Source organism: Triticum aestivum, chromosome 3B (assembly GCF_018294505.1).
Source record: "Triticum aestivum cultivar Chinese Spring chromosome 3B, IWGSC CS RefSeq v2.1, whole genome shotgun sequence".
NCBI classification, from domain to species: Eukaryota; Viridiplantae; Streptophyta; class Magnoliopsida; order Poales; family Poaceae; genus Triticum; species Triticum aestivum.
In genome coordinates, this window is record NC_057801.1 from 471,001,285 (window position 1) to 471,017,555 (window position 16,271).

Below are 16,271 nucleotides of genomic sequence, written 5' to 3' on the forward strand. Positions count from 1 at the left end.
TTCATTTTTTCTGTATTTTTGTCTTCTAATTCTTATTTTTATTTTTCTTTATATTTATATTTACATTTCTATAAATCCTCTAAAGTATATTTTTAAAATATTTTATTTTTATGAATTTTGCAAACAATGTTCTCTGTATATTGAAGAAATGTTCACGCAGCTCAAAAAAAGAATCTCATTTTTTAATAAAATTTTCATGACACTTAAAAAAAAGTTTACACATAAAGAAAAAAATGTTCATGACATTTAAAAATATGTTGGTAGCATTGAAAAAAAATGTCCACACCTTTAAAATGTTATCATGACATTTTTTTATATTTTTTATGAATTAATAAATATCCATTGACGCAATGTTTCAAAAAATATTCATGGCATAGAAAAAATAATTGATAACCTTTAAAAAATGTTTGTAGCATCTACAATTTTTGACATGTTTTTAATGTTCATGAAAATTTAAAACATTATTCACAAAATTTTCTTAAAAATATCATAACACATATAAAAAGTTGTTCATAACTATTTAAAAGAATTTTTCATGAAAATATAATATTTGGTTCATGCAATTTTGGAAAAATGTTCATGCCATATTAAAAAAATGTCCGGAACTATTGAAAGAAATGGTCACAACATTTGAGAACTGTTCGAAAAAATGTAAAAGATTATTCAAGATATTTTTGAAAAATGTTCATTACATATTAAAAAATGTTGACTCTCTTTATACAAAAGAAAGTGGGAAAAATAAAACAAAGAAAAAACGAAAACAGGAAAACAAACAGGAAAAGATAAAAAGAAATAAGAGGAAAATCCAATAAAAATGAAAAAAAATAGAACCAGACAGAAGGTTTCTAAAACCGCTCCTAGGAAGGTTACAAATCTCTCCGATCCGGTATGTAGAAGATTCCTAAAACCGCGTTGGGCCAACCCTGCCGATCCGGTAGGTAGAAGAAGATTCGCAAACCGCTTGTTGGGCCGACGTTAAGCTTGGGGATAGCATTTCAAGTTTTAGCTTGTGCAACGAGTTCTTTTTTCAACTTTATCACTAGTGCCTTTCACAAGGCTATCACCTGACTGTCACACAAACAGAAGAAACTCGAATCAATATTAAGCTACAACCAAGGGTGGCCAACCAGAACCCCGCACAAATTTACGGCTAACTTTTTCTCGCAGTCCAGTCCCGTGCTCTCTACCACCACTAGTTAACCGCCTTCTTCTCAAGCGCGAACAGGATCTTCTTTTATAGCCTCTCCAGTCCTCGTCTCTCCTCTTTAGCCCACGTACACCCTGCTCCTCTCCTTCCAACACCAACCAATGTTACTACGCCTCCTCGCGCTGATCTTTGCCGCCGTCTTGGCGGCGTCCTCGAGCTCCGTCGATGCCCGTGTCCTTCACCCTATCTTCCTCCCCTTCGGCGACAATGGCCGTCGCCTGATCGGCATCCAGCGCTGCGAAGAATGCTTCGGCATATGTCAAGAGGTACATACATACAGTGAATGAATCTATAACGTGCGTGCTCTGCAGATCAAACATCCTTACGAATACGTTCGCATGTTTGCCATTTGTGCGTGCGTGCAGGTGCACTACAGGACGCTGTGTAGCACGATGGCGACGCTGCCCGGGGTGACGACCCCGCAGCAGCTCCTGGACACGGCCCTGCGGATGACGGCGGCCAAGTCGGCGATGACGGAGATGCGGCTCGACGAGGCGATGAGGGCAGGCCTGGGCAACACCATCCCGATGATGTCGTCGCTGCAGTCGTGCAGGGACAGCTACGCGTCGCTGACGGACTCGCTGGGGAAGTCGCGGACGACGCTCAAGAAGGGGGGCAGCCGCGACGATCTCATGTCGGAGCTGTCGGCGGCCAGCACCTACTCCACCGACTGCCGGGACATCTTCGGCGAGCGCCCGGAGCTCAAGTCGCCGATACGCGGCGCGCAGCGCCACATCACGCGCCTCGTCAGCAACTGCCTCGACCTGGCTACCGCCATCAGGCAGCCCTGAGCGGTGGACGGTGCTTCCGGTTGACGTTTCTTGGACACCATTTAGATTTTGGCATGTAGTTTTATTCTTTTCCGCATTACGTGTATTTTAGTCTAGTGTGTAGATTTGTCATCTAGGATGGTATTGCGTTTCATAGGTAACCTGTCGATAGAGAAAAAATGTCTTTTAGTTGACGCCGGTCTATTCTGTACTCGGAAGTTAGATTTGTCGGAATGGATCTTCTTTTTCGGTTCAGCTTATACATGGCCAAATTCCCCCTTGGAAAGATGCAGCATTTGCAATAGTCTCTGACTCGGTTACGTACAGATTGCAAGCATACTCATGCAACACCAGCCTTCGCGTTGTATATAACTTGTCGGATGAAGGATGAGCCAGAGAGGCAAACAACTTGCGCTTTTGGTTCAGCGTGCGCTCCAAATCTCCTCGGTGAGGAGAGGACTCGCAGCGCTTCCAAATCTCCGTGGTCTGGCACGCCAGGGAGAAGACCAAGAGCCCGGGTCACGCCATCTTGCCCTTGCTCTCTTGTGAAGAATTTCATGCACCTGCTTTGGGGCCGGGTTTCAAGCCAGAGCTGTCGCCACACACCTGCGTTGGGGCCGGGTTCGAGCAGGATCTCTCGTTGCAGTCCCGCATATTTATCTCCCGGAAACGGCTTTGCAGAATTTACAGGTGCGAGCCAGCACAGCACAGCATCTTCACGATTGGATGTCTAAACAGTTAACATGCAAGTCAGGTGTCAACATTAGCCGCATGGAGGATCGCGTTGAGCTCCACACAATAGCCACCAGCTGTTTTTTTGTTTTATTTTCTCCGTCCACCATTCAGAGAAGCCTCGATAGCTTCAACCCAAACTTCAAAAGCAATATTCATGTATGACAAGTGCTCATTTGTCACAAATCAGCTCTATATTTCACTGTGGCAAAAAAGGAAATAAAAACAAATGTGTCACCAAAAATAATAACAATAAATCAATTATGATACAAGTTAACTCGTCCAAAGGAAAAAAAAACAGTGTTCTTCTTTCTCAAAACTGTACTTGATGTGTAAATTACAGTGACAAGCCACAAAAAAACCTTGCGCGCTACAGCTTTTTGGGAGATGACTTCCATGTTCATTTCCCAATTCATCTATACGCTGTAGCGAGCAAGAACTATGTATTCCAAAAGCCTCACAGCTTCATTGGTGTCTTCCTTTTCTAGTAGCCACACCACAGGAAACTCATATAAGTCTTAGTTCGTATTCACCTGCCATGGTAATGTATCTAACCCACGGAAGCGCCTGGTACCCACTCTTTTCAATGATCTTTAGATAGCGAACCTGTGAAGTACATAATGCCATACTTTTTACTCGAGGTGCCATAGAAAAACATACAATAGTACCTGTGATGATATAACAAACTCGTAACAAAGTTAGTCTCCTCACCTGAATACCCGATACAGTGAAATACGGTATTTCAAATTTCACTCGTATCGGTGCCTTCTTTTCAGGGACTGCTTCTTCCGCGCTTATACTTGGTAGACTAAACTCCGCTCTGCACATGTACTCCTAAGAGAGCAAGCAAGTTCATGATATTAGCATACTTCGACTAGCAACACAGGAGCAAATGGATTCATTTGAAATCAGCCATACTCACTTTGCCACCAGGAAATGATTTTACTTTCCAGACCATTGCATCTCTCTCAGGTGCATATGCAGCAGAACCCATTGAAGTTCTTATATTTGGGTTTGTGGCATCTGAAGGAACAGGAACTTCAATTTCAACATTTGTTGCTGTGCTGCAAATGAAGAGGGAAAAAAACATGACTTTCAAAAGGCACCAGTGTAACACAAGCAAGCCAACTTTTGTTACGGACGCAGCACCTTCTTTCCTTAAATTGACTTCTTGCCTTAATCGTCAATTCTATCCGGCTTCTTGAATGTTTTTCAACCTGGGCTTCCACCCAGATAAGAGGTTTCACCTGAATGGCATAAAAGGTGCGCAGGCACATGAGAATGAGACAAGAAAAACAATGAACTTCAAGTATATATGAAGTCTCTTGTAGTTCTAAAGCACAATCAGGAAGAAAAACCTGAGTGTTGAGCCTGTATGTCATCAGATCAAAAGATCCATCTGGAGGGATGAATGATATCGTCCTGTCATTCTCAAATCTGGCCAATCGCACACACCTTGTAGCAAAATAGAGAATGGTCATGCAGAAGTTCTGGTGTAATAGACTTGATGGGGAAAAGGAAATACTATTGCTTACTGATGAAATTTGATATCATCAAGATCTATTGCCTTCCCTTTAGTTGCTCGCCCCTGAGCCTCCAAAAGAACCTTGTCATTCAACCCGAGTTTGCACTCGGGCATTCCACTGTTTCAAATCAGTATTAGTGGGGTCATGGATGTGTATCTGAATACAAGGAAACATACTAACATAGATAAAAAATATATTTAGATGGTACAAAAGCTTGTCATCAGGAAAATAAATAGGAAACAACAAAGTCTAGCAATCTACTCCCTCCGTTTGGAATTACTTGTCACAAAAATGGATAAAAATGGATGTATCTACAACTAAAATACATCTAGATACATTCATTTCTTGGACGAGTAATTCCGAACGGAGGGAGTATAAAGCACTGTCATTTCTGATATACTAATTTCACAATGAGCTTGATATTCCAGTTATGCTTCACATTTCAAAAGAATCAAGGTTTGAATTGGCAATGTGAAGCAATATCAATGTTCAGAGTGTAAATGATTTGTGCCTGCCTTAAATTTCATTTGTTTTATGGTTGAAGGACCTCTTTGTATGATACAAGACGGATTATATATGATGCATGATGAGTACAGAAAATATCAACCTGACATGTACCAGCGCAGCATACTCTTCTCTCGGTACCAAATTTGGCACATTTCGAAATTTCATTACTGAGAGTGATTATTTAGTAACTTTTGGTATTAACTTGACTTATGATTATCAGGATATAGCATGTCCACCATAACTTGCTTTGTGATTACAAACCAATAGATACCAACTCATAACTGCAAGGTCCACAGTGAAAAGGTAAAGTTTAGGTAAAGTAGGGGATTTCACCAATATCGCTAGTATGCTCATCTTTCAGTACCAGATTTAGAACATCTTCCAGGCTTCCAGCTTTCTTCTTTGATAATGATTACTTAGTAACTTTCGGTATTAACTTGTTTAATGGTCACCACTCACAGCTCAATGCCTCTACCATAACTTGTTTTGTGGTCATTATGGTAGAAACCAATGAAAAGGATAACATTTAATTCAGGTAAACTACAAGGTATCAAGGCCAACAGCACAGTTGTGTACAACATTGTTGCAAATCAGTACACAGGAGGGAACCACGAAGCTTATCGTCAGGTTTCTGAAAACTCGTTCCTGAAGTTTAATCTTAAGTTTTAACTAAGACATGTATTCCTACGTGAGCATGAAAAGCACATGTGTAGCATGTGCTGCCAATATAATAATGATATTTGCGCAGAACACCCTATGGCCCAATGTCAAGCAAAAAATCTGCAATAGTGTGCAAAAGAACATGCACTTACTTCACTTAGGTCATCACTAATTGTTCAACTGTATGATAAATAGAATTCTAAAAGGGCACGGAAATAGGTCCTGAGTGCTTCATTTATCTATGAGACAATGTAAACGATCTTTACTCTTTAGCAAAGTGATCTATATTGAATTAGTCAACACAAACATTTCAGACTATCATACTGCTAATTACCACAAATGATATTGCAAACTCACCTCAAATATGTTCGCATTTTCAGTGCCCCAACAACATCTGATCTCACAATCTGCCCATTGCTATTAACAAGAATGTTAACACTCTCCACTACATCCAAGAACACCTGGAAAAGCAGGGATTCCGTCAAGTACAACCAAAGCCTTTCCGACCACATAAAAAGAGCGAGCAAAGATAAATCAACCTACTTCGTTCTTTTTGTACCGAATCCCCTCACTCCTCCATGAGACAGCATTTGTCACAGCCATCGGTGGTCTCTGTGAGACCTCCATCTTGTATGCATCTGTCTTGATGAACTCGCTTAAAATCTTTGCCTCGGTGTATTGTGGATACCCAAAATCCATCATCTCATCAAGCAACTCATACTACATATAGAAGATACAGAAAAATCATGTGTCGAATCACATCAATTACCAGCAAACTTGAAAACAACTGGCACGTCATGCCCCCCAAACCCAATTCCTATCACAAACAGTTATATACCACGACGACAAAGTTATCTCTGAGTGATTCCTCCTCCAATTCCTCGAAATAGTGCTTGAACACCTACACACACAGAGCGCACAAAGTACATGAACAAATTAGACGCTCAAATTCCCAATGTGCCGCTTGCGAATATGAGGCGGGCATTTATACATCGACAACGCGGTGGAGGAAGAGGAGGATGCTAGCGGCGTTGCAGTTTTGGCGGGAGGCGGTGAGGAGGAAGATATTGTTATGTTGTATGAACATGTAGGTGACGCCCGCGTCGTCGTAGACCACCGGTGAGTACGCCTCCGCATCGCCCTGTCGATCACAACAACTTAGTGCGAAGCCGCGGCAAGGATCCTAATAGCACTGCAATAGAGGCGTTGAGGATTGCGAGGGGGTAGGTTGCTACCTCCTTGTCGAGGAGCTTGGTGAAGAAGCGCTCGGCCTGGACGGCGGTGACGTCGCCGCGGAAGTCGCGCCAGACGAGGACGCGGCCCTTGATGTCCAGCAGGAACAGCGCCGACACCGCGCCGGCCATCGGCGCTAAGCGCGGTGGGATCTCAGTCGCTCGCCGGATCTAGATCGTCCTGCCGACGGACATGTGGGGCGGTAGCCGCGGCCGGGCGAGAGGGGCTCGCCGGATCCCGGCGGTGAGTTGGCGCGGATCGGGGTCGGGGTGCGGGGATCGTGGGGAGTCGGAAATGGAGGGGGTGACGAGGGGGAGGGCAGCCGAGCCGGGCAGGGTCCGGTTGGTTTTCCTCTGTTCCACAGTACGCTGCCTGTCTCGGCCGGTATGGTTCTGTATCAGTACGGAGCTGCTGCCTCTTTTGCCTAGTGGGATTTTCTTTTTTGGACAATGCACGACGTTGGAGAGTTTTCCTGCTTTATACTCCCTCCGTCCCAAAATAAATGTCTTGAAATAAATGTCTTGAGCTTAATACGAATTTATACTAAAGCTAGTACAAAATTAAGACACTTATTTTGGAACGGAGGGAGTATTAAATAAAACAACCGCACCAAGCATCCAACCACAACAAGGTTCAAGGTTCACTGGTTCAAAAAAAAAGCAAAGAGAGTGCAATAGCGACCAAACAAGTTAAGTTGGGGGCACAGCAAAACAAACCCCTACAAATAACCGCGCAAAATCACATTTAGATGTTTAAAATAATTCTGAAAAAATTTATGGTTGTTCACAAGACATGTGTCTACAACCCCTAAAAATATCTGATCCAAATTTGAAATACCTATTGAGAAACAAAAATGACAAATCTAAAATGAATAGTGTCAAAAGAAAAGAAAACATGAAGAGTGTCAGAAATGACACTATTCACATACAGATTTGTCTTTTTTGTTTCTCAATGTACATTTGGAATTTTGATCTGAAAATTTTAGAGGTTATAGACATATGTCTTGTGAACTCCATAATTTTTTTCAGATTTTTTTGAAAGATCTAAATGTGACTTCTTAAAATTTGTAGCATGGGAGCATGTACCCCTGTTGGACTACAACGTTTCTTTTCTTGAGAAAAAGAGAGTGTGGACAACCACATTTCGAAGTTGTACTATCATCATATGGTTAGATATATGTGGTGATTCCATGCTTCTTCAACCAAGAGGAGGGCGCTTGTCATAACTTGCAGATTAAGCCCATTGGAAGAAAAGGGTCCGCCAAGTTTAGGCGGCAGGAGCCAGGAGGCGACCGCTAGGCAATCGTCAACCTGGAGCTAGGGTTAGGGTTTTCTTGACGAGGGTGGTGAGCTTGTGGTGGTATCTAGGGCGGCGACGATGCTACCTTGGGCACAGATCGAAGGGTCTGTAACTCGTCGGGGGCGGAGCTATAGCGGGAAGACTGATGGAAAGACAACGGCAACAAGCCAGAAGAAGATGACTACACCGGCGACACGTATGTCGGTGGATCAGCTAGTCGGGAATCGTCCAAATCTCCGGTAGAGAGCAAAATGTTGGATCCTGCTGCTAGTATTTCGGCGAGGCTAGAAAGTATGATGTTGATGGACAAGGAAGCATAGGGATTTTTCCTCTAAAAAGAAAGTATAGGGCTTCATCTTTGCGGAACTAGAACCAGTGTTGGCCAAGAATTCTAGATGGTCAACGGGTGGAAAAGTGCTCATCATGACCACTTAACATTCATGTTTTGGAGACCACCATGTAGTGTGCTTGGCTTCTTCACAAGGAGGCGCAATTCAGATATCTTGACACAAATGTTTTCTTGGTGCACTTTGGAAGTGAAGGCGATTGGAAGCATGCGATGAACAATGGACCGTGGCAATATGATTTCAACTTGATGATCCCGAAGGACAATGAGGGTAATACAAGGCCCTTTGAGATATTTTTGACAAGGTTGAGATTTGGGTTTGAGTAACTGATTTGCCACTGGATAAGAGGTTCGATGCGTTTGGCAAGGCTCTAGGTAATTGGCTTGAAGAGGTTGTAAAAGTGGACGCGGACAAGGATGGTGTAGCCAGGGAAAAACACCTTAGAGTTCATGCAAAAATTTCAGCCTATGAGCCACTGGTTAGGGGTTTCTATCTCAAATCCTCACAGCAGGATAAAGTGGGTACTTAGGTTTGATTTTTACACGAAAAATACCACACTTCTACTTTGAGTGTGGTAGGCTGGTACGTGAGGGTGGTGTTTGTGGTCCACTGGTTTATTCATAGTCATAGTGGGGAGAATGGTTGTGAGCTTTGCTGGGAAGAAATAACACTGCCAAGGAGGGATCTCATGGCGGAGTGGCTAGCAGCAACAACAGCTATGATAGTAACCGTGCTAGTGACAATGCCGGATGGCGCCATGGACAGTCAATGGTGTGAGATCTCCCCTCCAAACGAATTTTGAATCATGAGTTCTCCCAGACTGTCGAATCCCGCATTGGCACTGACAAAGGCGAGGGTTTCCCTATCTTTCGATGAGATGATAGTTATCGATTTGGTGAAGTCGACTTTGACGATCCGACTACAAACGTGCACGACGTTGCAACCTAGCAATCGCTAAACCAATCTCCTAAGGTTACTAACGATGCTAGAAGCACGATCAGCCTGATCATGAAGGTCTATTCCTGCACGCAATCGAAGAACAGGCAAGAATATGATAAAAGCAATCTAAATATTGCGAATATAGATGAAGTATTGATAAAGGTGGGGATCCGAAAGTGGTCTTGGTCTGGTCGTTGGACACAAACAAAGTACACGAAGTTGCAGTGGCTAATTTTTAACTAAACAAATCCCAAGGAAAAACCTACTAGATTGATTTACTTATATAGGAACAAGGGGTGGCGGCCAAGGAAGTGGGAGGACGTCCCAAGTCAGCCTAAAACTAATCCTAGGTCGTACAAGGCTCATGGGCCCAAGAAGAGGCGGTGCAACACCTTTGGACTTGTAGTTTAACTCGAATTCTGCTGCAGCGTCATATTGTTTCGTCAATATCTCAACGCTCCAAACGAATTGAAGGTGAATGCAATTGGGTTGGAAAGTGCACGAAATAAACTTTCCAGCAAAAAAAGAATCACCAATTTGGAGTCTGGATGAAAGTGATATTGACATTTTGAGTCAGCTATGTCTGCGCAGTCCGAATCTGAGTCCAGAACGTGTGGGACTTGAACTCTATTTTCTCTTGGCCCAAAAGTGACGTGAGAGGACTTTTTGAACAACACCTAAACTTCTCTTTTTCCCTTATCTTCACATGTCAATTGTACAAATGTTCCATACACCTGCAATTAGACATGGCATAAAAGTCTATGAAGTATTTTTTGTCCTGGATAACATAAATAAATTATTGCATAGTTTGCATTAGAATTCACCTCACAAATATGCATATATGCAATATTTTTGGTCGTATCCAAGGTAGCCATGTCCTCATCAGGCACGAAGGAGAGGTCAGAGAGAGGTGAGGTTCTCAGCCCGAACAAGGGCCGTAACAGAGGTGAAATTCCCAGAGAAAAGGATCCACGGCATGGCCTTGAGCAGAAGAAAAAAAGAGAGCTTAGAAACAAATGTTTTGAGTTCGAACAACAAAGGAAGCACGATGATGGTTATTGGGATAGCGACTAAGAACGGAAGGGCAAGGACAATGCGGGCACTTCTAACAAGAAGCATTGTGGAAAGGCACGAAGAAGGGGAACCTATATGAGAAGGCCAAGAAGGGAAGACGGCGACCAATAGTACATGAGCTCAGCCAATTATGGTAAACCTCTCCAAAGGAAAAGAAAACCCAAACAGTTGTGGGTACCTAAAGATGATCTTAATAGGGTTATTCATGATACTTTCATTGGTGATAAAAGGCAAAAAAAAAGTTTTTATCTTTGAGTGTATCGTTGATACAAATGACAAAGCGGCAGACCAAGGCCGTCGAGACCAATGAATATCCTAGTCTTCAACTGTCCAGGATTGCGATTGGACTCGACAGTTGACAAACTTCGTGACCTGGGACGTATCCATGACCCAGCATTGGTTTTTTTGTGTGACACAAAGAAAAAGACATGCAATGAAGAAGCTCAAGTGAAGCCTAAGGTTTAGAAGTGGTGTGGCGGTGGATTGTGATGGTCTGAGCGGTGGACTTGGTCTTCTATGGTGGAGAGACAGTGTCCAAGTAATAGTGAGATCGTGGTGTCAGTATTTCTTAGATGCGGAACTGGTTGTGCATGGCAAACTCTGTAGATTCACCGATTTCTACGGGGAGCCAAAAACTGAACTTGGGAAATCCTGGGACAGGTTTCTACGGGGAGCCAAAAACTGAACTAAGGAAATCCTGGGATGCAATTCGTTTCGCGAGATCACGACGACATTCTTTGGACAATGCCTTAAACAACAGTTTCTTGGGCACGACCACGCTTTTTTCAACATACTCCGGACAGAGCAAAATTCATCACTAAGAATGGAGTATGTTAGAGAGATGCTCTAAGAACACATTGTCCTCCCTTCCACAGCTGCAAGGGCATTTCCAACGTCGTACATCAAAATAGACACACCAAACATCCACGGACACGGACACACCAAACGTCCACGGACACAGATGTTTCCGCGGACATCATATACGGGACGACCATCCAACCCGGTGCACCAAATGTCTGCCCCTTTTCCAAAATAAATAAATATAGAATACAACTGAACCAAATGTCTGCCCTTCAAATTGCAGGAAAATATTTGATGACAAATGATAGGCTAGAAAAACATTAGAGAGCTTCAAATAACATGGTTATGACACAGCAGGTTCACGCACCACTAAAAAATAGCACCGTAGTTTATTGTTGGAAGGAATAACACGCTGTACATTACGGTAATAAGACCATCACACACAGAACATGGAACAAGTTACCAAAGCACGCAACGACACAACAACCTCTCCAAGAGCTTAGCTCTATTTCTGCCTCTTGTAGATCTTCTCCAGGAAAGACATCAAAACTTTCTGAACAGCTTTGCTTGGCTGGGCCTCGATGTCGGCGATCAGCTTATTGTAGCTCTCCCGCTCATACTTGTGAAATGCCGTCTGGAGTATAAGAATGGGAAGAGGATGTCAATTGAAATAGAGTGCAATGACAGTGTGTCAGTTTCTGCGTGCCTAAACGATTATGCCTCTGTTTGGATACTGTTTAAGGCACCTTCAACCAAATGAGCACCAGTTACGTGTAGGGTTTTGTTATAATCAGGGTATTTAGTGCTGCTAATCATTTATACTAAATGATGATATGCATGATATCAGCAGTGGGCTATTAAGAGATGATGATAAGTGAAGAATACAAAGAATGATGAAGAGTTGAAGACAGACCTCCAGATCAAGTTCTTTATACAGATCCTTCACTTTTGCAACAGACTCTGGCTCTGACTTCCCATAATTTTCCTGTTGGCCATAAATTAATGGCTCAAGCAGTGCCTTTAGGTTGGTAAAAAGGAGTAATAACTAAATAGCACTTACAAGTAGAATGCCCTTTTGGCTCTCATCTGCAAGCTCAAGAGCTTGCACAACTAACCAGGAACACTTGTAGTCTTCAATGTCAGTTCCAATCTGCCATAAGAGTCCGTAAAGATCAAATCAGAAATCAGAATGTGAACAGGCCTGGAATGCAATCAATGTGATAGTTCTACCCATTCAAGTTACTAAAACAAGTACAAACACACTAACCTTGCCAATAGATTCAGGATCTCCAAAACAATCTAGATAATCATCCTGTAAAAGAACTAAATCAGAGGCAATAAAATACTACTCCCTCCATCTCAAAGTAAGTGTCATTGATTTAGTACAAAGTTAGTACAAATTTGTACTAAATCAGTGATACTTATTTTAGGGCGGAGGGAGTAGATATAAACTAATACTTTTCTCTTCCAAAGAAAGAGATTTACCTGAACTTGAAAGTATGTTCCCATTTCAACAAGAATGTTCTTTACATCGCCGAAGTTATCCAAATTCTCACCCGACAGCAGCAATGCACATGCAACCTTGGGTAAAGTAGAAACATAGAATACTGTTAGTACTTGCATCTACTTGACAGTTACCAACCATACTAATAATTCATATACAATGGTAACTCTTACCGGAAGATAAAATGAATAGTACGCTGTCTTGTATTGCACAATGCGCCGGTGACTGCAAAGTGCCAAGCATTAAAGAAACCATCAACAGTACTAAAGACATAATGCAAACACTGGCTACGGAACACGAATTATCGTATTAAAAGAAACAGCATCAATTTTCGAAAATATAGACTCGGTAAACCATGCAAGGAATCTAAGTGTGCAGAAGTTACTGCAACATGAACTTACACATTCAAGTTATATTTTGTGAGATCCTTTTCTCCCTCGTGAGTAGTGATAAGATCCAACAACTGCCCTGAAGCTGTCTTAAATTCAACCTTGACATAGAAATTAGAGCCTTAGGCAGTTGTAAGAAGCAAAAAATATGTTTGGTGTGAATATGTATGTATATATATATATATATATATATATATATATATATATATATATATATGTTTGGTGTGAATATGTATATATATGGTTACCTCATTGAACAAATCAATGAGATCAACATAATACGGTTTTCCTCTGAAGTGGCGTTGAAGGATCCGTGAAATATGGTTGCGAAGGATAATCCCATCATTTACAGCAATAAGGCCAACCTATTGTACAACAAAAAAACAGGCGATTGGTTCTGTGTGTTACAACTGAAAACATGAAAGCACTTGCTTGTTATCGAAAAAACAAGTAACAACAGCCTGCAGACACTTAATAAGTCAATACTACAAATCATTTCTCTTGTGAGATCACGTACAACCATGAAGCATGAAATTAGGTTGTTTAATAGATGAATCATATTGATGCTGCTAACACTAATTCTACTGAAGAATACCTTCAGAAGTAAAACCTTGATACAATCAACAAAATAACAACTGTACAAAGTTGCCAGATGATATAGAAAGGACGAATGCTTCTCAAACTGACCTGAGGCACCCTAAACCAGCAAGGCTGGCCCCGTCGTGTCTGGGAATTGTCCATGATATCATCAAGCACAAGAAAATATGCTTGAAGCTACAACATGATCAAGATCCATCAAAGGTGCCATGCTAACATTGATTTTTCAGCTATTATAACCAAAAAAACTCCAAAGCAACGAGAAGAAAGTGTTACCCATTCAATACACCAACCAAGGGTGCAGGCAAGAAACGTCTCCTCCTTCCTCAAAACATCTACACCTTTCAATGTCTTGTAGCTATCGATGACAGAGAGCCCACGGTTGCACTTTCCTCCTAGGACATTGTAATCCAGCATCTACTCCAAATGAAAGAAACAAGCTTGAAAGGTTTTTAACTCGGCACACATAATTGTTAAATCATCAAAGCAGATTCTATTCATTTCGTTTAAGAAAATGGCACAAATTGAATAAAGATACAGTTGGTTACTTTTCATGTATATTTCTTCTCCGACCAGAAGGCACAAACACTTGCAAACTAACATGCAAGTAAAGTGGAGAATCACAGGGCATTCAGTTATAAGACCCATTCACTGTAACACTGTCAAAATATCCATGCACTAACAGCAGACAACAGGAGCAATCCATCATTTAACTAGCATAAGAGTTACCAGCTTAATTATAAGTCTTCAGCTTCTACACTAAACGTGTGACGCCTCTACTTTTCTAGAGGTGACATACATACTATTGCCGTCTAACCATGGAAAGTGACTCAACACGAAAGAAAAGACACAAACCATTGGAGTTTTCAGTTTTCCAGTCTTCATGATGTAGCCTAGAGGCCCTTGACAGTTTTTTTTACAGAGAAGCCCTTGACAGTTAATTTATATGACAACATATTTTGACGCCAGTAAAGTACAAGAAGAGAATGCTCATATGGAAAAGAGATCCATGCAATCTGTATTTGAAGGTTCCATTAATCAAAGTGCCACTGTTTTTTTTTAAGAGAGAAGAATTTGTGACCATAGGCAGTAGTGCTCAGGAGTTCGTTTATCACTTCCCTGTAATCCATATCTGGCATCGCAAAGCCACAACTCCACCCGATTTAAGATTTTAGTTAAACTCCATTAAATAATCATCCAAGTTCTTTTAAGAAATACTCCCTCCGTTCCTAAATATTTGTCTTTCTAGACATTTCAAATGACTACTACATACGGATGTATGTAGACATATTTTAGAGTGTAGATTCACTCATTTTGCTCCGTATATAGTCACTTATTGAAATGCCTAGAAAGACAAGTATTTAGGAACGGAGGGAGTACTGATGATTCCAATATCTACATTCATGATTTACTGGATATGAAAGTGAATTGTGAAAAAAGAGTTATGATATGTTATCTTATGGTATTTCTTTTATCTCTATACTCTAGTCCATAAAGTAAGTGAATAGAAGATGGCATGCCCCAACATGGGTGGCGATTTAGCAATTGGCTGTGTAGCAACTGAATTGTCAGCGTTTCATAGCTTGTTGGTTTGAAACTCTTGAGGAGCTGTAACAATAGGTTTTATGCAACTTCGCATGCAGAGGGCAGAGGATATGTTCTCTTCCAAACTTCGCATGCAGAGGGCAGATCCTTCTTGGATTGGCTGGATCATTGTGTCACAGGAACCGGAACAGCTCAAATGTCAGGAATCATAGGAGGTCTCGCCAAAATGAGGTGAAAGTACTGCATAAATAAGAGTTCGTTGTTTATAAATTATTGCGAGTTTGTAGGAAAGTTTACTTAGAGCCTCTCATGTCCCCTCTGCAACTCCCAACACTTACTCCCACAGGAACACAAAATTGCACAAACCGGGAAAAATTTACCGGCCAGTCACCAAATATATCACAATCACCCAAAGACCCCCCCCCTCCCCTCCCCCAAACCCGGTCAAAGACTCAAAACCAGATCAAACCAACAGCCGCGCTCCCAGAAATATAGAGATGGGAAGGGGAGGAGGCATTACGCGGTCGATCCACTGGAGCGACTCGTCGGTGAACTCGAAGGCGGGGTCCTCGAGCATCTCCTCCTTGAGCCTGCTGTATATTTCCGCGAACTCGGCCTTGGAGTCGCCACCGGAGCCGTTCGACAACGCCACCGCCGCCGCCGCCATTGCGCACCTCACGCGCACGCGAGCGAGAAGGGACGAGAAGGAGCGGAGATTTCTGTGGAGAGTATTGGAGTTGGGGACGAGGATGAGGAGAAGCGAGGAGCTCTCTACTGCACGCGCTGAACGGAATTTTGTGGGGCGAACAGATTTCTGGGCACGCGTTTTATTTAAGGACGGGAGATGCCGTGGCGATCCGTGACGGCGACACGACACGCGTGGGAGCGACGCTGGAGAGGGCGCGCTAGGCGCCCGTGACCGGCGCAAGCGCCAGAATGGTCGCCGCGCGGCCGTTAGATCTAGGTGCCCCGAACCGTTGGATCAGTCAACGATCATCGCTTTCCTCTAGCGAAAGAGCAAAGCCGACTACTAGTCGCCGGTTGCCTGCCCAGCCGTGTGATGCAACCTTTTTCAGCCGTCCGATCAGGCTTCCCATTCTTCTTCATCCCGCGCATCTTCCACCTTGCGTCGTCGTATGCA

The 16,271-nt window shown here is 42.5% G+C and overlaps 3 protein-coding genes across 3 annotated transcripts; 1 reads left to right on the top strand and 2 right to left on the bottom strand.

Moving 5' to 3' along the window:
- The first annotated feature begins 1,225 nt into the window (after positions 1-1,225).
- On the top strand, positions 1,226-2,232 carry LOC123070435 (uncharacterized). Its single transcript, XM_044493660.1, has 2 exons — positions 1,226-1,473; positions 1,573-2,232. Exons 1-2 carry the CDS (start codon positions 1,309-1,311, stop codon positions 1,996-1,998), a joined length of 591 nt encoding a protein of 196 aa, XP_044349595.1. The 5' UTR covers positions 1,226-1,308; the 3' UTR covers positions 1,999-2,232.
- Positions 2,233-2,884: 652 nt separating this feature from the next.
- On the bottom strand, positions 2,885-7,004 carry LOC123070434 (AP-1 complex subunit mu-2). The gene is made up of 11 exons (XM_044493659.1): positions 6,638-7,004; positions 6,394-6,543; positions 6,241-6,303; positions 5,946-6,122; positions 5,760-5,863; positions 4,245-4,352; positions 4,068-4,164; positions 3,859-3,956; positions 3,632-3,773; positions 3,421-3,543; positions 2,885-3,315 (listed from the first exon to the last, which is right to left on the bottom strand). Exons 1-11 carry the CDS (start codon positions 6,764-6,766, stop codon positions 3,217-3,219), a joined length of 1,290 nt encoding a protein of 429 aa, XP_044349594.1. The 5' UTR covers positions 6,767-7,004; the 3' UTR covers positions 2,885-3,216.
- Positions 7,005-11,317: 4,313 nt separating this feature from the next.
- LOC101867527 (farnesyl pyrophosphate synthase) lies at positions 11,318-15,950 on the bottom strand. Its single transcript, XM_044493661.1, has 11 exons — positions 15,651-15,950; positions 13,862-14,002; positions 13,676-13,762; positions 13,237-13,353; positions 13,001-13,089; positions 12,773-12,824; positions 12,581-12,676; positions 12,363-12,407; positions 12,156-12,245; positions 12,009-12,080; positions 11,318-11,729 (listed from the first exon to the last, which is right to left on the bottom strand). The coding sequence occupies exons 1-11, from the start codon at positions 15,795-15,797 to the stop codon at positions 11,601-11,603; spliced, it is 1,065 nt and encodes a 354-aa protein (XP_044349596.1). The 5' UTR covers positions 15,798-15,950; the 3' UTR covers positions 11,318-11,600.
- Between the last annotated feature and the right edge of the window lie 321 nt (positions 15,951-16,271).

Bases quoted from the DNA above. Each gene is read 5' to 3' on its own strand.
- LOC123070435 (XM_044493660.1), top strand. From the start codon at position 1,309: ATGTTACTACGCCTCCTCGCGCTGATCTTTGCCGCCGTCTTGGCGGCG. The intron at 1,474-1,572 runs GTACATACATAC...GCGTGCGTGCAG, and splicing joins GCTTCGGCATATGTCAAGAG to GTGCACTACAGGACGCTGTG.
- LOC123070434 (XM_044493659.1), bottom strand. From the start codon at position 6,766: ATGGCCGGCGCGGTGTCGGCGCTGTTCCTGCTGGACATCAAGGGCCGC. The intron at 6,544-6,637 runs GTAGCAACCTAC...TGTGATCGACAG, and splicing joins CCAAGCTCCTCGACAAGGAG to GGCGATGCGGAGGCGTACTC. The intron at 3,774-3,858 runs GTGCTGCGTCCG...CTTCATTTGCAG, and splicing joins AGTCAATTTAAGGAAAGAAG to CACAGCAACAAATGTTGAAA.
- LOC101867527 (XM_044493661.1), bottom strand. From the start codon at position 15,797: ATGGCGGCGGCGGCGGTGGCGTTGTCGAACGGCTCCGGTGGCGACTCC. The intron at 12,677-12,772 runs GTAAGAGTTACC...ACTTTACCCAAG, and splicing joins ACTATTCATTTTATCTTCCG to GTTGCATGTGCATTGCTGCT. The intron at 12,246-12,362 runs GTTAGTGTGTTT...CTCTTATGGCAG, and splicing joins ATCCTGAATCTATTGGCAAG to ATTGGAACTGACATTGAAGA.